Raw genomic sequence first — 19,170 nt, forward strand, 5'->3', positions numbered from 1 at the left:
ACATATATTTTAAGCACCTACATGTCCTGCCCTGGTATACAGGACCACTGTTCTGTGCTTTCTCATTTCACAAAGAAAGTTGTTTTACTGTGACAGGTTTCTTTACCTTATATTACCTCACCTGACTTCCTCAAGGTGACAAGAGAGAGATTTTCTTTTGACTACAAACTAAAAACAAAAAGCAGAAAACCAAGGACTATTATTCTTATGTATGCATTAAGCTATTTCTGCCTAGCTCCAATATATCTAGGGGAGAAAAATCCTATATGTAGAATCTGTCCATTTTATCTATTGAATAATTATTATATAATTAAAATTTTGTCTTCGACTCTCCCAATGTTCATGAGAAATCCAGCTTCCTATGGTTTTGTAGAAGAGCTTAAAATATCCTCTTGGACAAAGCAAACAAACATACAAGTAAGCAGAAATACAAGAGTCCGCCAGTCCTCTTTAGGAGTATCTCATGCCAGAAGTATCTGTTGACTGCTGCCTTCATTCCATCTTAAAATAGAACTACATCACTTGTAGGAACACTATGGGCATTTTTTTGATTTTCAATGCCTTTAGGCACATGAAAGATACCTGTTTAACATCCCTGGAGATTCAAGTTGCCTGTGTAGTCAATGAACAGGTGCAGGTCTTCTCCTTCTCCCAGACGGCAGCCAGGTCATCTGCCCCATCCTTGATCTCAGCCTCACCTGTGCAGACAGCCGGGCCCTGTGGGTGAGAGGTGTCCGAATCTTTTCTATTCTTGACTCCTCTGCTGAGCTTTCTAACAAGGGTGCCAATTAGTACCAGTTACGGCAGCTTTCTGAGGTAAAATAAAAAGGGAATTGACTAAAAACAGAGCAAGAAACCTGTCTTTGACACTGTTGTATTCTATAATCTTTGTTAATTCTTCAGTATTTTTTAAGCATGACGTGGGGATAGAATCTTATTTTAGGAATGTCAGTGGATTTAATTGATTAATATTAAGTACTTTAAAATCTCAAATTCCCCAAATATCTGTGGTATCTGGATTGAGACAATGGCCACCACTAAACTTTCTTTGTTGATGTTTACCTAGTCTTTATGTTAAAAAAAAGAAAAAAATTTGGGGGCCAGCCCTGTGGCCCAGTGGTTAAGTTCAGTGCACTCCACTTTGTCAGCCCCGGTTCACTTCATGGCATGTACCTACACCACTCATCAGTGGCCATGCTGTGGCCTCAAGCAAAATGAGGAAGATTGGCAACAGATGTTAGCTCACGGCAAATCTTTTTCAAGAAAAAATTTAAATTTAGAATCTGAAAGGAAAAATGAATGAGTATATACTCTTAAATTATGATAAAAATAAAAGATGCTAATGCCCATCAGTGATCAGTACATTAATAAACTGGGCCTGTGTTGCTATTTTTTATTTAACCTAATGTTTTATTTTGCCATTTTTATATATTAAATTGTGTTTTATAGAATGTAAAGTTCAATTATACAGGCTGACGGTTTAGGGAGTGGAAAGATGTATTTATAAAGCTGAAATTACAACAGCAATTTGTGACTACTTCACTACTTTGCAAACAATAAAAAATGAGGCCAAGATCATGACTTTCAGCCTTATCTTTGGTCTATTTCCTAAAAATGGATTGTAACCTAAAATTTGCTCCAAAACTTATTTTAAAAGCTATCAAAGCTTAATCCTAATTTTGGCAGTGAGATCATTTATTGACATATTTTAAAGTACCCGTGTTAGTTTATACCTTTGGCTTCAAGTCACGGAAATAGCCATAACACTTAACAAAAAGTAGAATCTATTCAAAGGATATAGAGTTGCTCACAGAATACAAGGAATAGCTACACCAAAATGTGGTCTCAGAAAGGACAGGAAGCAGAGCAGGATGTAGTGGACGGCTCCTTGGGTCCCAGCATTGGGTTGGATGAATCCCACTGTTTATTATGCAGATGTCACACACTCAAGAATCAGTTCCTGGGAGAGGGAGTCTGATTGGCATAGTTTGGTTCACCGACCTTGTGCCAATCCCGCCCTGGAGCTAGTCCCACCAGTTTGCATATCATGATTGGAGCTAGGGTACAGAACGGGGGTATTCCCCCAAAGAAAACTTGGTGCTACTACCAAAAAAAGAAATAGATGCTGATTAGACAAAATCAACAGATTTCCTCTATAGTCACTTTGAGTTGGTTTGCTGCTAGATTGTAGCATGGTCTTGACAATAGTTTTTTCCTCAAAGAATTCTACTCTTTCAACATCCAGGAAACACAAGACAATAGAGAACTATAGGGAAATAGCACCAAGTAACACATTTGTTCATGAAGATTCAGTAATTTATACAATTATACCCCAGTCTGTGCAATGCATATGTTCCTAAAGATTATATAAAAATCAAATCTATTTTAAATGTTTGCTTTCCATTTAAATAAATACAATCATAACTACATTTTTAATTTGAACAATTTTTCTGTTAAGGAAAGAGTTATCCCTGATTTACTTTTGTAAATTTGGGTTTTCTTGTTGAGTTTGTTACTGATGAATGGTATCAATTTGGCACATGTTTACTGAGGAAAAGAAAATATACTATTTTTAAAACTTTACACTGACCTGTGAAAATATAAGCATAAAATTAAAAACTTTCATTAATCAATACCTTTGACAGTATTCTGCATATCCTTGGACCAGTATTTTAAAATCAGTTTGAATTGGTGGACGAAGGGAATCCCCGTTCAGATCATAAGCACAATTCTCCGTTGTTATTCTCCCACACACCACCACTACCACCTTCCCCCACCTCCACTCCTCTTGACTCAGCTGTATCCTATGATTATTGATGACATGAGAGACACCCTCACTGTTTTGTATCGTCCTCTCTGCCCTTGGGACAGCACTTGCTCTTCCGTTCTCCAAACTGTGTCTTTCTTTACTCCTACTCCCAAGCACACTACTGAATATTCTGTTAGAAAACTCACAGTATCGGGCAGTATTAAATCTCTGACTTTAGCTTAGCCTTCATCACTGTTTAGCAGTTGTTTCACTGGCCTCGAAAACCTCACTCTCCTTCTCCCTAAACCAGTTTCCCACTGCCACTGTCCCTTAAAGCTTCTGCCTCACACCTAGCCCCTTTGTTCTCTGTGATTTCACTGCCACTTCAGGGAGAAATTCTAGAGGCCACGAGGCAAGAACTCCCTCTGCCTCTCTCATCGCTACTCCTAAATAAACTTATGTCGGCACCTCTAATAATGCCCTTTTGTATCACAATATGATCTTCTCTTTAAGGCCAGTTTCTCTTCCTGTACATGATACCTGCTCTGCTCACCTTTTCTGCCACCTTGTCCGGTCAGCTACACATTTGCTTTTCTCTATCTTTAGTCTGCCATTTTTCTGTGAATCTTTCCATCTTTAAAAACACAACTGCCAACAAAAAATCTTCTATCAGCCTTTGTTTTCTATCAGGCAGTCTTCCTAGTCCTCCCCTTTCCTTCATCATTAAACTTCCGCAAAATCTCTTTACACTTCAACTTCCATTCCTTCTTCAATGTATTATAGTTTGGTTTCTGCCCCTACTGCGCTTCTGAAATTATTCTATTGAATATCAGTGACAACCTAGAGAGTTGTAGTCAATTCTCATCCTTGAAGCTTTGACAACACTTCTCTGACCATTAATCTTCTCTGTCTTTTGATGGCTTTTCTCATCCCTGTCCATAACTTTTTCTGTTATATGTTATACTGTTATATGAGTGGCACAAAACTCTGGTTGCACATTATCATTATCTGGGGTACTTAGTTTTAAAAAATGCCTGAGCACCACCCTAACCTAATTAAATCAGAAGCTCAGGGAGGTGCAGCCCAGCATCAGTATTTATTCAAAGCTCCTCAGCTGATGCTAACACACAGCGCAAGTTGAGAACCGCTCCTTTAGATGATCTCAGTGGCAGAACTTACGCATTCCCTGTGGGGTTACCACTACACAAAGTGGTGATCTCAGATCTCTGTAGATCTCGCCTTGTCTCCTGGACTTAAGACTTGTATACTCAAAGGTCTGCTGGAAACGTCAACCTGGATGTCCTGCAGTCACCTTTAATTTAGTGTTTCCAAATGAAGCAAATTCTCTCCCGTTCCTTAAAAAATTTTCCTTGCATCCTCTTATCTTGCTAGTGACATGACAGTCTACTCCCAGTGTCCCTTATCCTTCACTCTCTTGCTCAGGTAGGTTCCAAATCCTCTGAAGTTAGCCTCTCCTCAAATTGAGTGTCCTTTTCTCATCCTCACTGCTACTGACGGCCCATGCCTGAGTTCACTGTCTGGTGAAACTTTGGGCATCTTTAGGCTGCCAACCATCAGTCTTTCCCAAGTCCAGTGTAAACCCACCCCTTCATGCTTTTTTCTTGTCTCCTTAAAAGAAAGTCTGTTACTCTGCTTTACTTCAGAACATAAAAGAAATTCTCTTCCTCTGATGTGCCGAACTTTTCATTGCCCCACCCTTTCCAGCCTTATCTCTCATCACTTCTCCCCATCCATACCACACTCCTGCCATACCCAAATTATGACATTTCTCAGGCACCATCCTAAATCTTTTGAATTCTCCCTTTCTTCCTTTCTGCTTCTTTTATTTTTCAAGTAATAAATTCCAGCTTATTCTTTGAAAGTCAGCCAGAAAATATGTACTTTAATACAATCAAACTGTTCTTTTTACCTCTTCAACAATGTATTTCTCTCTAATGTAGTGTCTCTTAACCTAGGATCCGTGGGTAGAATTCAGGAAGTCTATGAACGTGAGTGGTGGAAAAGGAGGAACCTCATTTTCACTTCTAATTAAAACTTCTATTTTTAGAAGTTTTTTAGAAGAGAGAAATAAATAAATAGAATAAAATAGAAGAATATTTTCTTATGTTATGAATGTAAGTAACAAACCACAGTAGTATTTGCAGTATGTGTGACATTGTCACCAATAAAAATTACAGATATTTTCATATCACATCACAGTTGGCAAACTATCTAGAAATATTATTTATGCTTATTACTAGTTCAAAATTATAGTGGTTATTAAACCTGCCACTATATCTTGTTTAATGCATTAATAAAGAAGCACATTTATTAATATTTCACAAATGTGGCTTTTTAAACATTTTGAAAACTGAGTTTCTGTACAACTGATTTCCTTTCTAATCTCTTATATTTTATTTTATGCAATTAAAGTTTCTTTTCTGAGGAGACCATTCTAGATTTTACTAAATTGCCAAAGAAATTCAAGATACAAAAAGAGTTAAGAGCTCCTGCAGATGGCACTTACTTTGTCGTATCCTAGTTTACAAGGCTGTTTTTTAGCCACTCTGCTCTGGATGCAGGGACAGTTTTTATTTATTTTTATATCCACATGCCTAATATAGTTTATAGCACATTGTAGGTACTGAAAAAGTGTTGACTGAATGAATAATAGAATAAAAGAATGAAAAATTACCTGTCATGCAAATATCTGAACACGAAGACATTTCCCAAAATGTGATCACGGAAGCTCTAAACCACATCACCAAGATGCTTGTGAAAATGCGTATTCCTGGGCCTCATCCCAGATCTTTTGAATCTGAATCTCTAAGAATGTAGCCCTGAATTTTGCAATTATGGTAGGTTATCCAGAGATTCTTTTACATGCTGAAGTTTGAGAAGGCGTACAGTAGGAAATATGATGTACAGCAGTCTTAAAAAATAAATAGAAGCGTGACCTTTTGTAAATAATTTTAGCTCCTTGGGCTTCATTTCCCTTTTCTGCAAAGTGATTCTCCTCAGTGTCATATGGGTTTTATAGCCTGTGCCGCAGAAGGAAGTAAGGCGGGCTAGCTGCCTCTTCAGAATGAAGAATGAAAAGTCTTCAGGCACGTGTTCAGATCGATTTGATCCCCTGGGGTACAAAGTGCCCGCTTCTCTTTAACTGACTCCAAAGAATACACCGACTACTCTTATCTCCTGGTCTTACGAAAGACTCAAAATGTTTTCCAAGCATCAGTTCTCTTTTTTTCATCTCTTCTGTCAGAGCTAGGCAGCTTTTAATCTGTTTTTCAGAGATAGGCTGGGGAAGGATGAAGTAGTTTGTATTTGCAAAGCCAACACACATCATCCTGGTACAACCCTGGCCACACTGTCCCTGGGACAATTTCCATCAGATATGACGAATGGCTTAAAAACAGCCAACCAACCAAACCAACAAACAAAACAGTTGGAGTGGAAGAAAGGCCAATCAAACATGTAATTTTATTCTTATTTTATACCATGTCAAGAGTGTCCATACTTCTTGACTAGCTGAACACTTTAAAAAAATTTTATACCTTTAAAGGCCATTATTCCATTCAGAAATCTTTTTACCCCAAATATTGTAAGACACTAAAGGTTTAAACACGTTAAAGAAAAATTTGAATATACTTTCAGCAAACCTCAAGAAATAAATTATAATTTAAAACATTTTCATTTTTAGGAATGATCAATATATAATACTTAGCTACTTTTCTACAAAAAATATACCTTCCTCAACTTTGCAAAAATTGTATTCTTTCTTACAAGTCACTTCAACTTGTCGTTGAATGCAAACACACTCATATTAACTTCTGGCTTTGCTACACCAGGTTTCTAAAGAGAAAAAATATTTTTTATTCACATGGAAGAGACTTTGATTTATATCATGAAATCTAATGATAGACTGAAAGCTATTTGAATGCAGATACAATGTCTTGAGAATTTTTGCATACTTTACAGTGCATAATTTTGTTTTAGGCATAGTAGAACTTTAATAATTTTTTATTTGAAAAAATTGAATGTTGTTCTGAAGCAATAATAATAGCTAGTAAATATTAAGTACATAGATAATAAAATTAAATTTCTGGGTACTAGCACTATTCTGAGTACTTTACAGTCAATGTATTTAATAACCCTATAGTGATGTTACTTATTACCCCCTTTCTAGAGAGAGGAGCCCAGAAAGGCTAAGAAACTTGCTCAAGGTCACACTACTACTAAGTGTTTAGTCAGGATCTGAAGGCTGGCAGGCTGTCTCCAGAGCTAGTATTCTTATTTTCAACACTAAAGGACTTACTCTTTATTGTTTTAAGAGAAAATCACAATGATCCATGTTTAACTGAAGAATAGATTCCTTCTGAAGTTAATGTCGAAAGCCCGTTCCAGTACACTGTCTTGGCCTTTTCACTGTTAAAAGGTTCTTTGGTGCTTATTTGAAACAGATGTAAACACTTAAAACATCCATTCACATTGTGTTTCCCTGTGATTTGCTGGAGGATGTCAGGTTGCCTCCAGGAGACCCATTTCTAAATGACTGTCTGATTTCATTCGCCTTGCTACTCCTTTACAGCCCTGCAACTTCCTGGGTCTGTTAAAGCATGGCTGGTCAGAGGTTTATTAGCATCTCCTGCCAACATTCCGTCTCTTTCCGTTGTAGAAAGCTCTAGGACAGACCGAAGAAGCTGGGTAGGTTTTTCAAAGCACAGTTTCTCCAACCAAGCCTTTTGGTAAAGCATGATGACGGGCTAATAGTAGTGCAGACTTTATTCTCACATGCTTTTAACTCCAGGAATTATTAGTTGGGAGTTACTTAAAAGCCTTTGCCTTTCAAATGGTTTGCTTTTTTCTAAGTTATTGTTCTTTAGTAAACTTAAGATTAAGTTGCCTTTCTCTTTTCATAAATTTTGCTTTGTAACTCTTTGTGTTTAAGGCTCGCTCAACTGTTTCAATTGTTTAAAGAATATTTATTTTAGGATTTTTGTGTGCAAAGTGACAGGGACAGAAAAATGTCACTGTGAGTCCTCAGAGTGGGGCAGTCCCTCTCTCTCTTGTCCTTAAGGATAATTAACAGTATCGTTTTAATGTGCTTTATTTCTATCTGTGGTAACAGGAATGATTTGGCATTGTCAGACAATGAGTGTTTTGGTTAATCAAAATTTTTGATTAATAAAAATATGTCGTGGAATTTACGGAATCAAAAAATAATGAAAATATACTTTGCATCGATCAAAACAATATCTTTTTTGATGATTCAGAAGGTCCTTCAGAACCTTGCTTTGTCAAAATTATCTCAGTGTTTATCAATTTAAATCATATTTGGGAAATGTTTGAAAAACAATTAAAGAAGATACATTTTGGGGCCGCCTGGTGGTGCAGCGGTTAAATGCACATGTTCTGCTTTGGTGGCCCAGGGTTCCCCAGTTTGGATCCCGAGTGCGGACATGGCACTGCTTGACAAGCCATGCTGTGGTAGGCGTCCCACGTATAAAGGAGAGGAAGATGGGCACAGATGTTAGCTCAGGGCCAGCCTTCCTCAGCAAAAAGAGGAGGATTGGCAGCAGATGTTAGCTCAGGGCTAATCTTCCTCAAAATAAATAAATAAATAAAAAGCATTAAAGAAGATACATTTGGATTATATTTAGATTTACTGAAGTTATGTTTCTGAGTCTTTTGAGCTAAGAATAGCTCAAATTCTCACTCACAGTGAAGCTTCTGGCTACTTCTATCCCAAAGCTCTAATCTGTAGACGAAATGTAGTGAAAATCTCCTGATATTTTGGCACCTGTATCCCTTAAATGGTAACTCCACCATTTTATTCCATAGCATCTTTAGTGTATTTTTATCACTGTACTTGGACGTTGTCTGGACATTTCCCGTTTGTGTATTCCTCAAGTGCTGAGGCTTCCTCCTCCCTGTATCTTCCCTCTGACCCTATGAATGTGATGGCAGATCTCCGACACCCCACCATGTTTTGTCTATGTTGCAAGCACAAATTACAATATTTTATTTAATTTGGGTGCTCTCGAAAGAGTTTAAGGAGATGTTGCTTATTTATGGAGTTGAATTTTCAGGATTAAATATAAATAATAGTGCCATGGCACCTTGGAGTTCTTGTGATGCTCACTTATTTTTGGTTTTACGTAGATGAGTATTGATCTGAGGATTTTTCTGTTAGTCTGGTTCATTGCTATGGTAAGGAGTAGCATTTCCTTTTTTAAGGATGCTTATGACCTTGTTAAATAGCAGTCCAAAAATCATGTGGCTTGTTTTGATTTTAACCAAAGTTACAGCTGCCTAGCTGTAAAGCAGTCAATTTCTCTTATTATGACTAGTTCTTCAACTTGTACTGTTTTAAATTGCCTGCAATTAGCATATTTCAACCTTATTTTTAGGTTTAAATTGCAGTGTGAGAGTGTACTCTCCTCTTAGCTAATTAGTGCTATCAAGGAACAGTAGGTTACCTCATTAGTACCATGTGCATTTAATTAAAGAAGAGAAAATTGGAGTTAACCTCATAGTTAATATTTTCACAGAGTGCTACAATGCCAACACCTTCAATTGGAGTCACACCCCTGTGTATCTAATTATGCACTGGTGCCAAATAAGGTTAGCAAGGGTACTACAAGGCTGTTGACAAAATAATTTAGATGAAAACGTGTTTGTTGGATTCTGACAGTAAAATCTAACTTGAACATTTTTCTCTAGTCTTCATCTGCTAGCATCAGGTGACATACGTCTTCATAGGAAGCTGAAAGAAAAAGATATTTTGGAAGCCATTTTTCCTGTTTGAATTAACGTTGCTCTTATCTTGAAGAAAATGGCATATAGTCATGTAAAGCATATACAATCCATTTCTTAAACAGAGCCCCTGAACTTCAGAGATGTATTTGAAAAGAATTATTTATAAGATGTAATATTTACATGCATCAAACCACTACAAATACTCCCTGACACCCCTACCACCTCCTTCGCTGCTTTTTTTCTTTTCTGATATAATTTCCCTTGTGTGTCTTGTGAATGGGGATCGTCTTTTCATATCATACATGAAGTCTAAGGATGCGTTGTCACATAGTCTATTCAAATGCAGTGTAATCCTTTTGCCCTTCAGACAAAATCTTTGAAATGTCTCATGCTACTTAGGTAAAAAATGACATTCCTTGTCATTTATCAATAAATAATCACTTTGCTTTTACAGATAAAAATGCAAACTATACATTTGAGTGTATAGAGTAGTTTACAATACAAACGGCACAGTTCAACAGGTTTTAGCAGAGATTATGGAGTTTGGCTCCGTAGTCTTAACTATATATTTAATGGCAATATTTGTGTTATAATAATGCTTGGCCAAGGCAGTTTGTTTAAAGAGATTCTTGTGATTGTTCTCACATTCCATGAGAAGACAGGATTTATGTTCTTTGTATTGATTATGATTGACTACAACTCCGCAGTTACCTTTTTCAAAAAATCATTAAAGTTTTAGCCATCCCATACTGTAAAATCACAGTACCATTTAAATCTGTAGGAGTATTTATTGACATTGACCATAACTTTAGCTTAGAAATGGGAAGGGAGATTTCTAAGTCAAGATCACAGTAGATAATCAATGAATTTTTTGGTTGGTGGTTAATTTGTTATGTTCAAATGTTCAACGTCACATCTGCCAAATTATTCTTATTTTTAAAACCTATATTATTATAAGTGAGACAAAGATAGAATAGTCTTGTCTACCTTGACCTACCAAGAAAATAATCCAAAAAATATTTTTAAATGATAATGTGAATTATTAGCATAAACCTTAAGGTTGAAAAAAAAAAGCCAACTCCTGATTCTCTTTGTTTAATCTAGGAATTGCTTCCAGAAACAAAATTATGTGTCTGTGGCCACTCTTCTGGTGATGGGCATCCTCACAACACATTTGCAGTAAGTTACATTGGGTAATTAGAAATTTGGCTGCTGAGCACAAGGCCATAGACCCAATCCCACTAATTGAATTATCCGTGATTTTCTATTGGCTACTTCCTTCCATTGATGCAAATAGTCAAGAGATGACTAATGTAAGATATAGATGTAATTAGTTGGTTTTCTGTTACTTCTTATATTCCCACTTCAGTTATGTTTCATCAAGTGTACAGTTCACAGTTTCTCTGAGTTAATGGCGTTAAAGTTTACCTTAAATATATAAAGGCATATGGCTGTATCACCACTACACTTTTCTTGAATTTTAGGAATAATTTCATGAGATAGCATTGATATGCAAAAAATGAGTGGATAGAGATTATGGATAGATACAATCCGTATTTTAGGAGAAAGTTACTGTTCCATGTTCTGCAAGTTACCATATAAATATGCCAAGGCCTTTTTTTTTTTTTACATATTCTGTCACCAGAGTGTAATTTGTCTCTTTAGACTATAATATTCAATGAAAATTGCTTTCGTGACCCAGTTCACATACCAGTTAGCCTTGGAAATGAATAGCAATCCTGAAGTGGCCATTCAAGAATTTTTAAATAGAGCAACTTCATGTTTCTATTTAGCATGGATACTATCTGTATTCTTAAGGAATCTCAAATATGTAAGTCATATATTTTCATATATAGAATTTTTGCTTGTTTCCTTAAGAATTGATATATTTGCTTAGTTTACATGGAGTAGAGTATTCCTAAATCGACTCACCCCAAATTTATTATTTTTACTACCCTGTATAAAATATTTCATAATTTATAATTGATCGAACACAACACAGCTAAGGCTCTTATAAAGAGATAATCAGTGTTTTCCTGAATGAAGAATAAATATGTAGTTTCATAGCTTGGTTAAAAAAAGAAAGAGATTTTTCTCAATAAAACTGGTGTCAAATTGATATAGAATGCTGTTCTTTGTGGAAAATATATAAACATGAAACATTTTTTAAAATGTCACATGTGAAACAAAACTAGAAGCAGAAACAGCACTAACGTACTATTTTCTGCAAATAGTGAATGCAGAGGATTGGTAATAAATGTTGTACATAAAAGCAGGTTTCATCATGATCTGAAATTGCCTAGTTTGGGATTTCATTCGATTTTAATCCTAAAGTGTTTGCCCCTCCTAAGCTTTCCTTGCAATTATAATATTTGAAAAAATAGCAAAAATAGTAGTAGTAAATTTTGCTAAAATGATGTGAATTTATGTGAAGGACTAAAGTAATCTTAATTTCTAAATGTTCTCTGTATATTTTGAAGGAAGGTAAATTTGAGTTAAACTTCAAAAATAACCGTATACTTTAACTTGATAAAAAAGATTCATCCAAAAATATACTTTAAATAAACAGTGCATTAAAAATGGAAGAGGCAGTCTTCCTAAATACTTTTTTCTAAAATAATCCCAATGGAAAAATTGTTTTCCTTACACTGAAGAGTGAGCTGGCTTACCTAATAATAGTGTTTGTTCTTTATCTAAAACTACCTCTACCATTTAAAAAAAAGTTATTCTCTATTCTACTGATGTAAAAATAAATCAACAGCATCTGATCTTTATATTTTCACTGACATATTTTAAGAAAGAAAATGAGCCACAGAGAAATTAAATGACTCACCAGAGGCCATGTAATTTATGAATGGCAAAGCTGAATTTATGGCCCAAGTTTGTGATCACCAATGTATTGGTCTTTCCAAAGGTATGCCAAATTGTTCGTGACTGCCTTGAGTCTTGTGTTGAATAGGGGTCTGAGGTTATTCCGTGTGTCTGAGACTGCAGTTAGTCTCCAGGACAGAAAGAGTACCAGGATGAATTAGTGAGGTCTGCTGTGGCTGGTGGGGAAAGAGAGCATGGCAGTGCTTGGACCAGGTGTTTGCCGTCCCTGCAGCGCAGCAAAGTGAATACTTCAAATTACTCACTGAGTGACTTTGTAAATGATGTTTCTTGGCTTCACAACACAAAGGAAGCATTGAAAATTATTAAGCAGGTGTTTATTTTCCTTTATTGATTACATTAGATATCAACTTTCTGCAAGCTAACAAGGCTGTGTAATGTGACTTAAAATCAAGATGCAAACTAAAAGAAATACTATTTATTATTCATAGTTGACAATTTCAGTGTTATGGGCGTGGCTGTCTCTTAGTATTTATTAAATTTTATGAGTACCAGTATGCTGACAGGTACTCCACTAAGTCTGGAGCACCATGAGTTTACTCGTGGGCTAAAAGGAAGAACAGTATAGAAAGGATGTCTAGGGATACCTAAAGCCCACCATGTTCCTGTATAATCTATGTAACTGGCATTTATAATAAATTGTTAATCATTGTGATAGTTCTCAAATTTTTGAGAGATCTTACATAATGCCCTATCAATGGATTAATTTAATATCATACGTACTATGTCCATGGTTGATCAACTTTCCTGAATAAAAAGCCAACATTTTCAGGCATGTGTTCCAAAGTGGCAGATTACATTAATTTTCACTCCCTCCCCTTTCACTTAAAAAATAAAAATTCTGTAAGTTTATTAAGAAGCCTGAAGTAAACTGCCATAAATTTCAGGGGAAAAAAGTCACTTAAAATTACCAAATGTAGCTTAAAACTCAAATTACCTTAAAGAAGTAAGTAATGTTACATATTTGATATTAAACGTGTCAAAAACTCTCCATTATACCATTGTCTTTCAAGTATTTATTGTATCAAGTTCCGAATAAAAGATGCAATCAAAATATATTTTAGCAGAGTACTTTCTGGTCTTGTGGTATGCAAGTAGCCATCAGACATTAGCCGTCACCTGAGTATCGTGCCTCCTTATTGTCATGTTGTTGAACAGTAGTGATACTTGTGTGTACCCCCTAGTAGACTCTATTTATTGTGCCTCTGCTCATTCATTGGCATACTGGATGGTTGTAATTGTACTGGCTTATATCATCTCTACCTGAAAATTATAATCGTAAATTCTGTCTACCTGTTGTATTTAAAAGAAATGTTTGGGCTCCATAAGTTGTGTGTTTTTAATATTCTAAGAGTAATAATATAATACCCTTAGTATAACTTTGATTTTTATTGGACCAAGCATTAAGTTCTGACTTTAGAGGACAAAAGTATGAGAGTAAGAGAGCTTCATTGTGAGAGATTACTTTTCAATACTTGCTTTTTACACTCATTTTTTTCAAATGGTGTATATTTAACTTTAATCTGGAAAAATCTTCTTATTTTACTTTTCTTTCAAACTTTAGTAATAGGATAGATGCCTTTCTTTTTTCCCTCGTAGATCAGACAGCTTTGAAAATGGCTAACTCTGTCAAGATCCTAAACTTCACAGTCTTTGGCTCCCTGCCATGCAATAGTAACCCAAGTTCACTCCCAGTAACTAGGCCCTGTTTACACCTCATCTGCCTGAATGGCTTCATTAATACCTACCTGCAGATAATCTTGTTGTTAGTCTTGCCTACAGGTTTTTACCCCTAAGTGAACACTGTTTTACATAGGACTCTGCCTGTTAGCTGTAAGTGCTAAGGCAATTATGTTGAATGCTTAGAGTCTTTGTCTTTGGGGTGTTATTTTCAAAACCTTTGGCATTGGGTCAAATGAATATTTTTGCTGAACAAGATTTGTTGAACATACAAACTAAAATTGAGCTTTGGCTGGTCTTGGTCCAGCTAGTTTATATCCCATTCAAATTATATTACATTGACTACTTTGGATCTTTCCCTCTACAGATCTTTATTCTGTTATGATTGCCCCCTGAATGTTTCATTTTGATGGGAAGTGTGGACTGGAGGAAATAAGAAAAGGGGATAGTGATGATTTTTAAGAATCTCTTCCATTCCAAATTCATCTCTCTTTTTAGGCTTTACATACATTCTAGCCAAGTAATAGCACCAAATAATCTATCCCAAGGGCTCTAGAATCAGCTTTCTAGATTGAATACTGAGCAAATTACTAGACCTTTTTAGCTTCATGCTTTCAATCTGTAAGATTAGGACAATAATAGTATCTACCTCATAGGGTGGTATTGGGATTAAATTTGATAACCTCAAAAAGTACTTAGCATGATGACTAACACATACAATGTATGAAGTAGATGTTCAAGTCAGTATCTGTAGTAGCATCAGTATACTCTTGCTTGGACTAAAAATGCAATTCTATTTGATGTAAATTTAAATATATATTTGGTATTAACTTTAAATAAGAGGCACTGGGTCTTGTACCTTGGGTCATGGCTAAGATGATGGAAATGTTCTTTACTGAGAGGAAAGTCTTTACATTCATTAATTTAAGTTGAACACTGACTTATTCACTCACAAAAATCAGTGTTATCTAAATGTATTCTGATTTGTTGGGCAGAAGATAGCTAAGTGGAAGAGAAAGAACCCTGCCTCACCAGACCTAAATGATGTCCTTCTGGCAGCCAAGGAAAACTGTGGTTAAAGAATGTGAGGAGAGCCAGCCCTGATGGCCTAGTGGTTAAAGTTTTCAGTACTCTGCTTCGGTAGCCTGTGTTCGGTTCCCAGGCATGAAACCACATCACTCGTCTGTCAGTAGCCATGCTGTGGTGGCAGCTCACATAGTAGAACTAGAAAGACCTCCAACTAGAATATACAACTATGTGTGTGGCCTTTGGGGGAGGGGGAAAAAAGAGGAAGATTGGCAACAGATGTCAGCTCAGGGCAAATCTTTCCCAGCCAAAAAAAAAAAAAAAAATTAGGAAAAGTGATTGTCCCCTCAATTGTTTGTATCTAGTTAGGACACATGAAAATATGTGTTAAAAAATACATGTGGTAGTGCCAGATTACCTCCAATGTCATTTTTTCTCTATTATAGATGTATTGGCAGAGACCAACCCAGAGGTAAACATAAATTACTGCTTAGTAGTAATATTGATAATTTTAAATGACATGCTGAAGACAATCAGCCAGGGACAATGTTATGGTAATTTTTTAGAGAATCCTTTCTATAAGACCTATGTTGCAAGATTTAAGTCTTTGCTATTAGTGTAAAGTTGTGTTAGTATAAATTTGAATTTACTGTGAAGCAATACAAATTATATTTGTTAATTCATCATTTTCATTTTGAGTAGTTTTTACTCACTTTATGAAAGTATTAGTAGTATACTAGGTCCTTTGGTATGAAATAGACATTAAGATAATCAAATATTTCGAAAACTTATGTTACAGCTGATTTTGTTAATGCCATAAAGCTACAATATAGTGACCATATTTAGGGCTACTATTAAAAACCTACCAAATTCTTCATGGAAAATAGAATACAAGTTTCTGTTTTTAAAGCCTTGGCTGACATTCGTATGCAACTTCTTGATTAGTCTTTTTCTTTCCTAGTGTAATTTAAGATATTAATAATTAGCTTGACACACCTCACTCAGCTGGGATGTGGCTCCCTGAGCTTGGTTCATTCTAGGCACCTCTCCTGAGTGATTGCCTCTCAGCTTCTATTTATTGCAATATTTGAGACTGCCATGAATTCTCTTGATGTTGGTTCCAAGAAGGACCAGTAGCAGAGCTTTTTCAATGGAGACTCCTCTTTGAAATTTATAATGAATAATTTACTCCCCTTGATGATTCAGCAAAGCATTAGTATGGCAGAAATCAGGGGCTGATGAAAGGATTATTTATTTAGTTATCTGGTTTTGTTGTTGTTAATATATTTTTCATCAAATAAATTGATACAGGCGCTAGGATGTGTATGTGACAATAATGTGAATTTACGGTGCCCATTTGGACAGACTATATTTTTCCTTTCACATTTTAAAGTTATTTATAATGAGCTATGAGTGATAGTCTCTACAAATATGAAATATAATCTGCATTAACTTCTAACAGTTCACCCTATAGTTCTTGAATATTTCTGAACATCACTTACGAAATGTGTATTCCATATTTGTTATTTGTATTTCTGTTCCTTGTATATTTCCACGTCATCTTAGCATCAGTGAAAGGCACAGAAAACAAGACTTCCTAGTGTATAAATCCTCATGACTTGTGAGTACGTGCACACACACACAAACATACATACACATGCATATCTCATTGACCCATTGTGTAAAAGAATGTGCATGCGTTTTTATTGCGTTCTATCTGCAATTCATTTTTCTTTCTCTTCTTTTTGAAGTTAAATTTTTTACATTTGTAATTTTCATTAGGCAAATGAATTATTTGTTATGCACAAGATTAACAAACTATAAAATCAAATTTTTATCACCAGCACCATTCGTATGGCAATATAGTTACTTCAAAAACATTTCTAAATAACTAAATTGTTCATATAATTTTATATATAATATATAAATATATATTTATATATATTATATAATATAATAATAATATATAGGATATCACGTAAAGCGGTATGTGATTCCCATTGACATTAAAACTTAAACCTGAAACTGCATGCTGTACTTAAATCTTTATCCAATGCAGTGCACAAAGCTCACTATTATCAGAGTTCTCTCATGCTATAATCATATAATCCACCATACAACTTAGATGGAATTGCACTTGTTTACTTCCAGTTAATTATATTCCTTAACATAAGGATTATAAATTTGGTGCAAATAGATTCACACAGCTGATAAGATAAAAATAAAGTTTTCTACCAAGTTAAGGATTTCAAGATGGAACTTTTGTCGTATTTAACATTAAGGAACAGCATGAAGTGCTCAGGCTCTTGCAACCGTGTTCCTAAGCTGTTTTCCCTGAAGTCATAATTACCATTCCAGCATATTTTCCTCCCATTCTCTCTTAAGAGAGATAGTATGAGATATTTTGTAATGTTGGCAGAAGTAATCTACCTTTCAAATCCAGAGTACTGGTTATAACATCATACTCCAGATTACATAGTTTGCATATTTAATATTTTAAGAATAACAATATATTATCTTAGTTTTAATTTAGAATTTTACATGTAAAATTTTGTTTAGTCTGGCTTAAAACAGACAATATAGAATGAGAGTAAGAGAACTTAAGAGTTCTTACTTATGTACTCTTAAGTAAGAATATCTTAAGAGATATGACAGTGAAGGAGAGGCATCAAGTAAATATCTCAGAGATAAATTCTCATTAAATCAAGCATAATTCTTAAATTCACATGTGGTTGTGTAATTTTAGAGGAAGAGAGTGTTGCAAAATTATGTCATCAAAATTTGGTAAATAAGCTTAAAAGTTTAGGAATTTAATATTTCTAAATCATCACGTATGCATACCTAATGGATGTTTTTCTGATAGCTAAGTAATTAATACAAAATTAAAGAAATAAAATAATATGAGTAACAGAGGTACTGTTGTTTTATCCCTATTTCTGCCTAAATCCTTTGCCTGTAAGTTGCATATCTCTTAGACACTCTTATATTAAGGCTGGAAAATATACTTTTTTTGCATGTCCACCCTTGTCTCTTTATGTATTACCTGAGTAGTCACTCTGCTTTATTAGAAGTGTTGTACCCTGTTACTGCATTGCCAAAACAAAGAGGAGGTGATATCTACCCAACATGTGTTTCCATCTTATATGGACTGATAGAATCTTTTAGCTAAAAGGAGCCTTATGGTTCATCTATTCAACTCCTTTATTTCATAGTGGAGAAAACTAAAGAATCTAAGTGATTTCCCTAAATATCTCTCCATTATTAGTTGAATTCAAAGGGGAGCTATTGATGATCTGATAGCTCTTTAGTTTTGAGCCATGCTTGGTATGTATTAATTTTGGCAGCCTGTGTATTTTAATTTTAATTCTATGTATCTGTGAAATAAGGAAATCACTCAGTTTTTCCAAATGTTGCTAGGCACGTTTACCTATGAAAAAGTTTCAAAAACCAGATTTCATGATTACTTTTGAAATTACCACATGTATTACTTGACTAGTTGTGGTTTGTTGAGGACACTTTTAGGGTCTCAATCAGACCTATCAGAGAGTTTTATTTATAAGTTGAGGTTTTAGAAACGAAGAGTTCTAGGATCTTCAAGGATTCCCCCAGAAACATTTTAAAGTGAATAATAAAATCCCTGACTGTTGATTTTTGCTTACATAGGACTCCAGCTAGAAAGAAGACACTTTTTTAAAGGTGTACAGGGCATTCCTAATTTGGTTCCTAACATTTAAAGGAATAAGCTTAATGGTTACAAGGTTTCAGTACTTTACAGTCATTTTCCCTTTATTTAGACTACACATCCAAGCAAGATCAGTAGCTCTATGGAGGAACAAAGAGGCTTTCCCTGGCTTTTCAGGTTGTCTGTTTACTGTCCATCTGACAAATAGTATGTCTTCACAATTGAAAATAAGTGATTTGCAGGTCTGTTATGCCATCTTAAAATACAAAGAAAAGAGGACAAGACTTTAAGACTGATATTGAAATATCAAACATTTAAATAGGTAAAGCTCAGAATGGATGCTTGAATTGACTAGATGAAAACACTAAATACGTAACATACA

General features: G+C 35.1%; 1 protein-coding gene across 15 annotated transcripts in view; it reads left to right on the forward strand.

Annotated features, from left to right (window-relative positions):
• Positions 1-19,170, forward strand: part of FOXP2 (forkhead box P2) — a 516,090-nt gene that overhangs the window by 391,119 nt on the left and 105,801 nt on the right. For 14 of the 15 annotated variants that reach the window (XM_046670389.1, XM_046670390.1, XM_046670379.1 and 11 more), the window contains one exon: positions 10,616-10,690. The exons of the other annotated variant lie outside the window; for it this stretch is intronic. In XM_046670389.1, the coding sequence (XP_046526345.1) occupies positions 10,616-10,690 (75 nt within the window). The remainder of the gene's footprint in view (positions 1-10,615; positions 10,691-19,170) is intronic. 15 annotated transcript variants of the gene reach the window in all.

This window comes from Equus quagga, chromosome 8 (genome assembly GCF_021613505.1).
Source record: "Equus quagga isolate Etosha38 chromosome 8, UCLA_HA_Equagga_1.0, whole genome shotgun sequence".
Classification (NCBI taxonomy): Eukaryota; Metazoa; Chordata; class Mammalia; order Perissodactyla; family Equidae; genus Equus; species Equus quagga.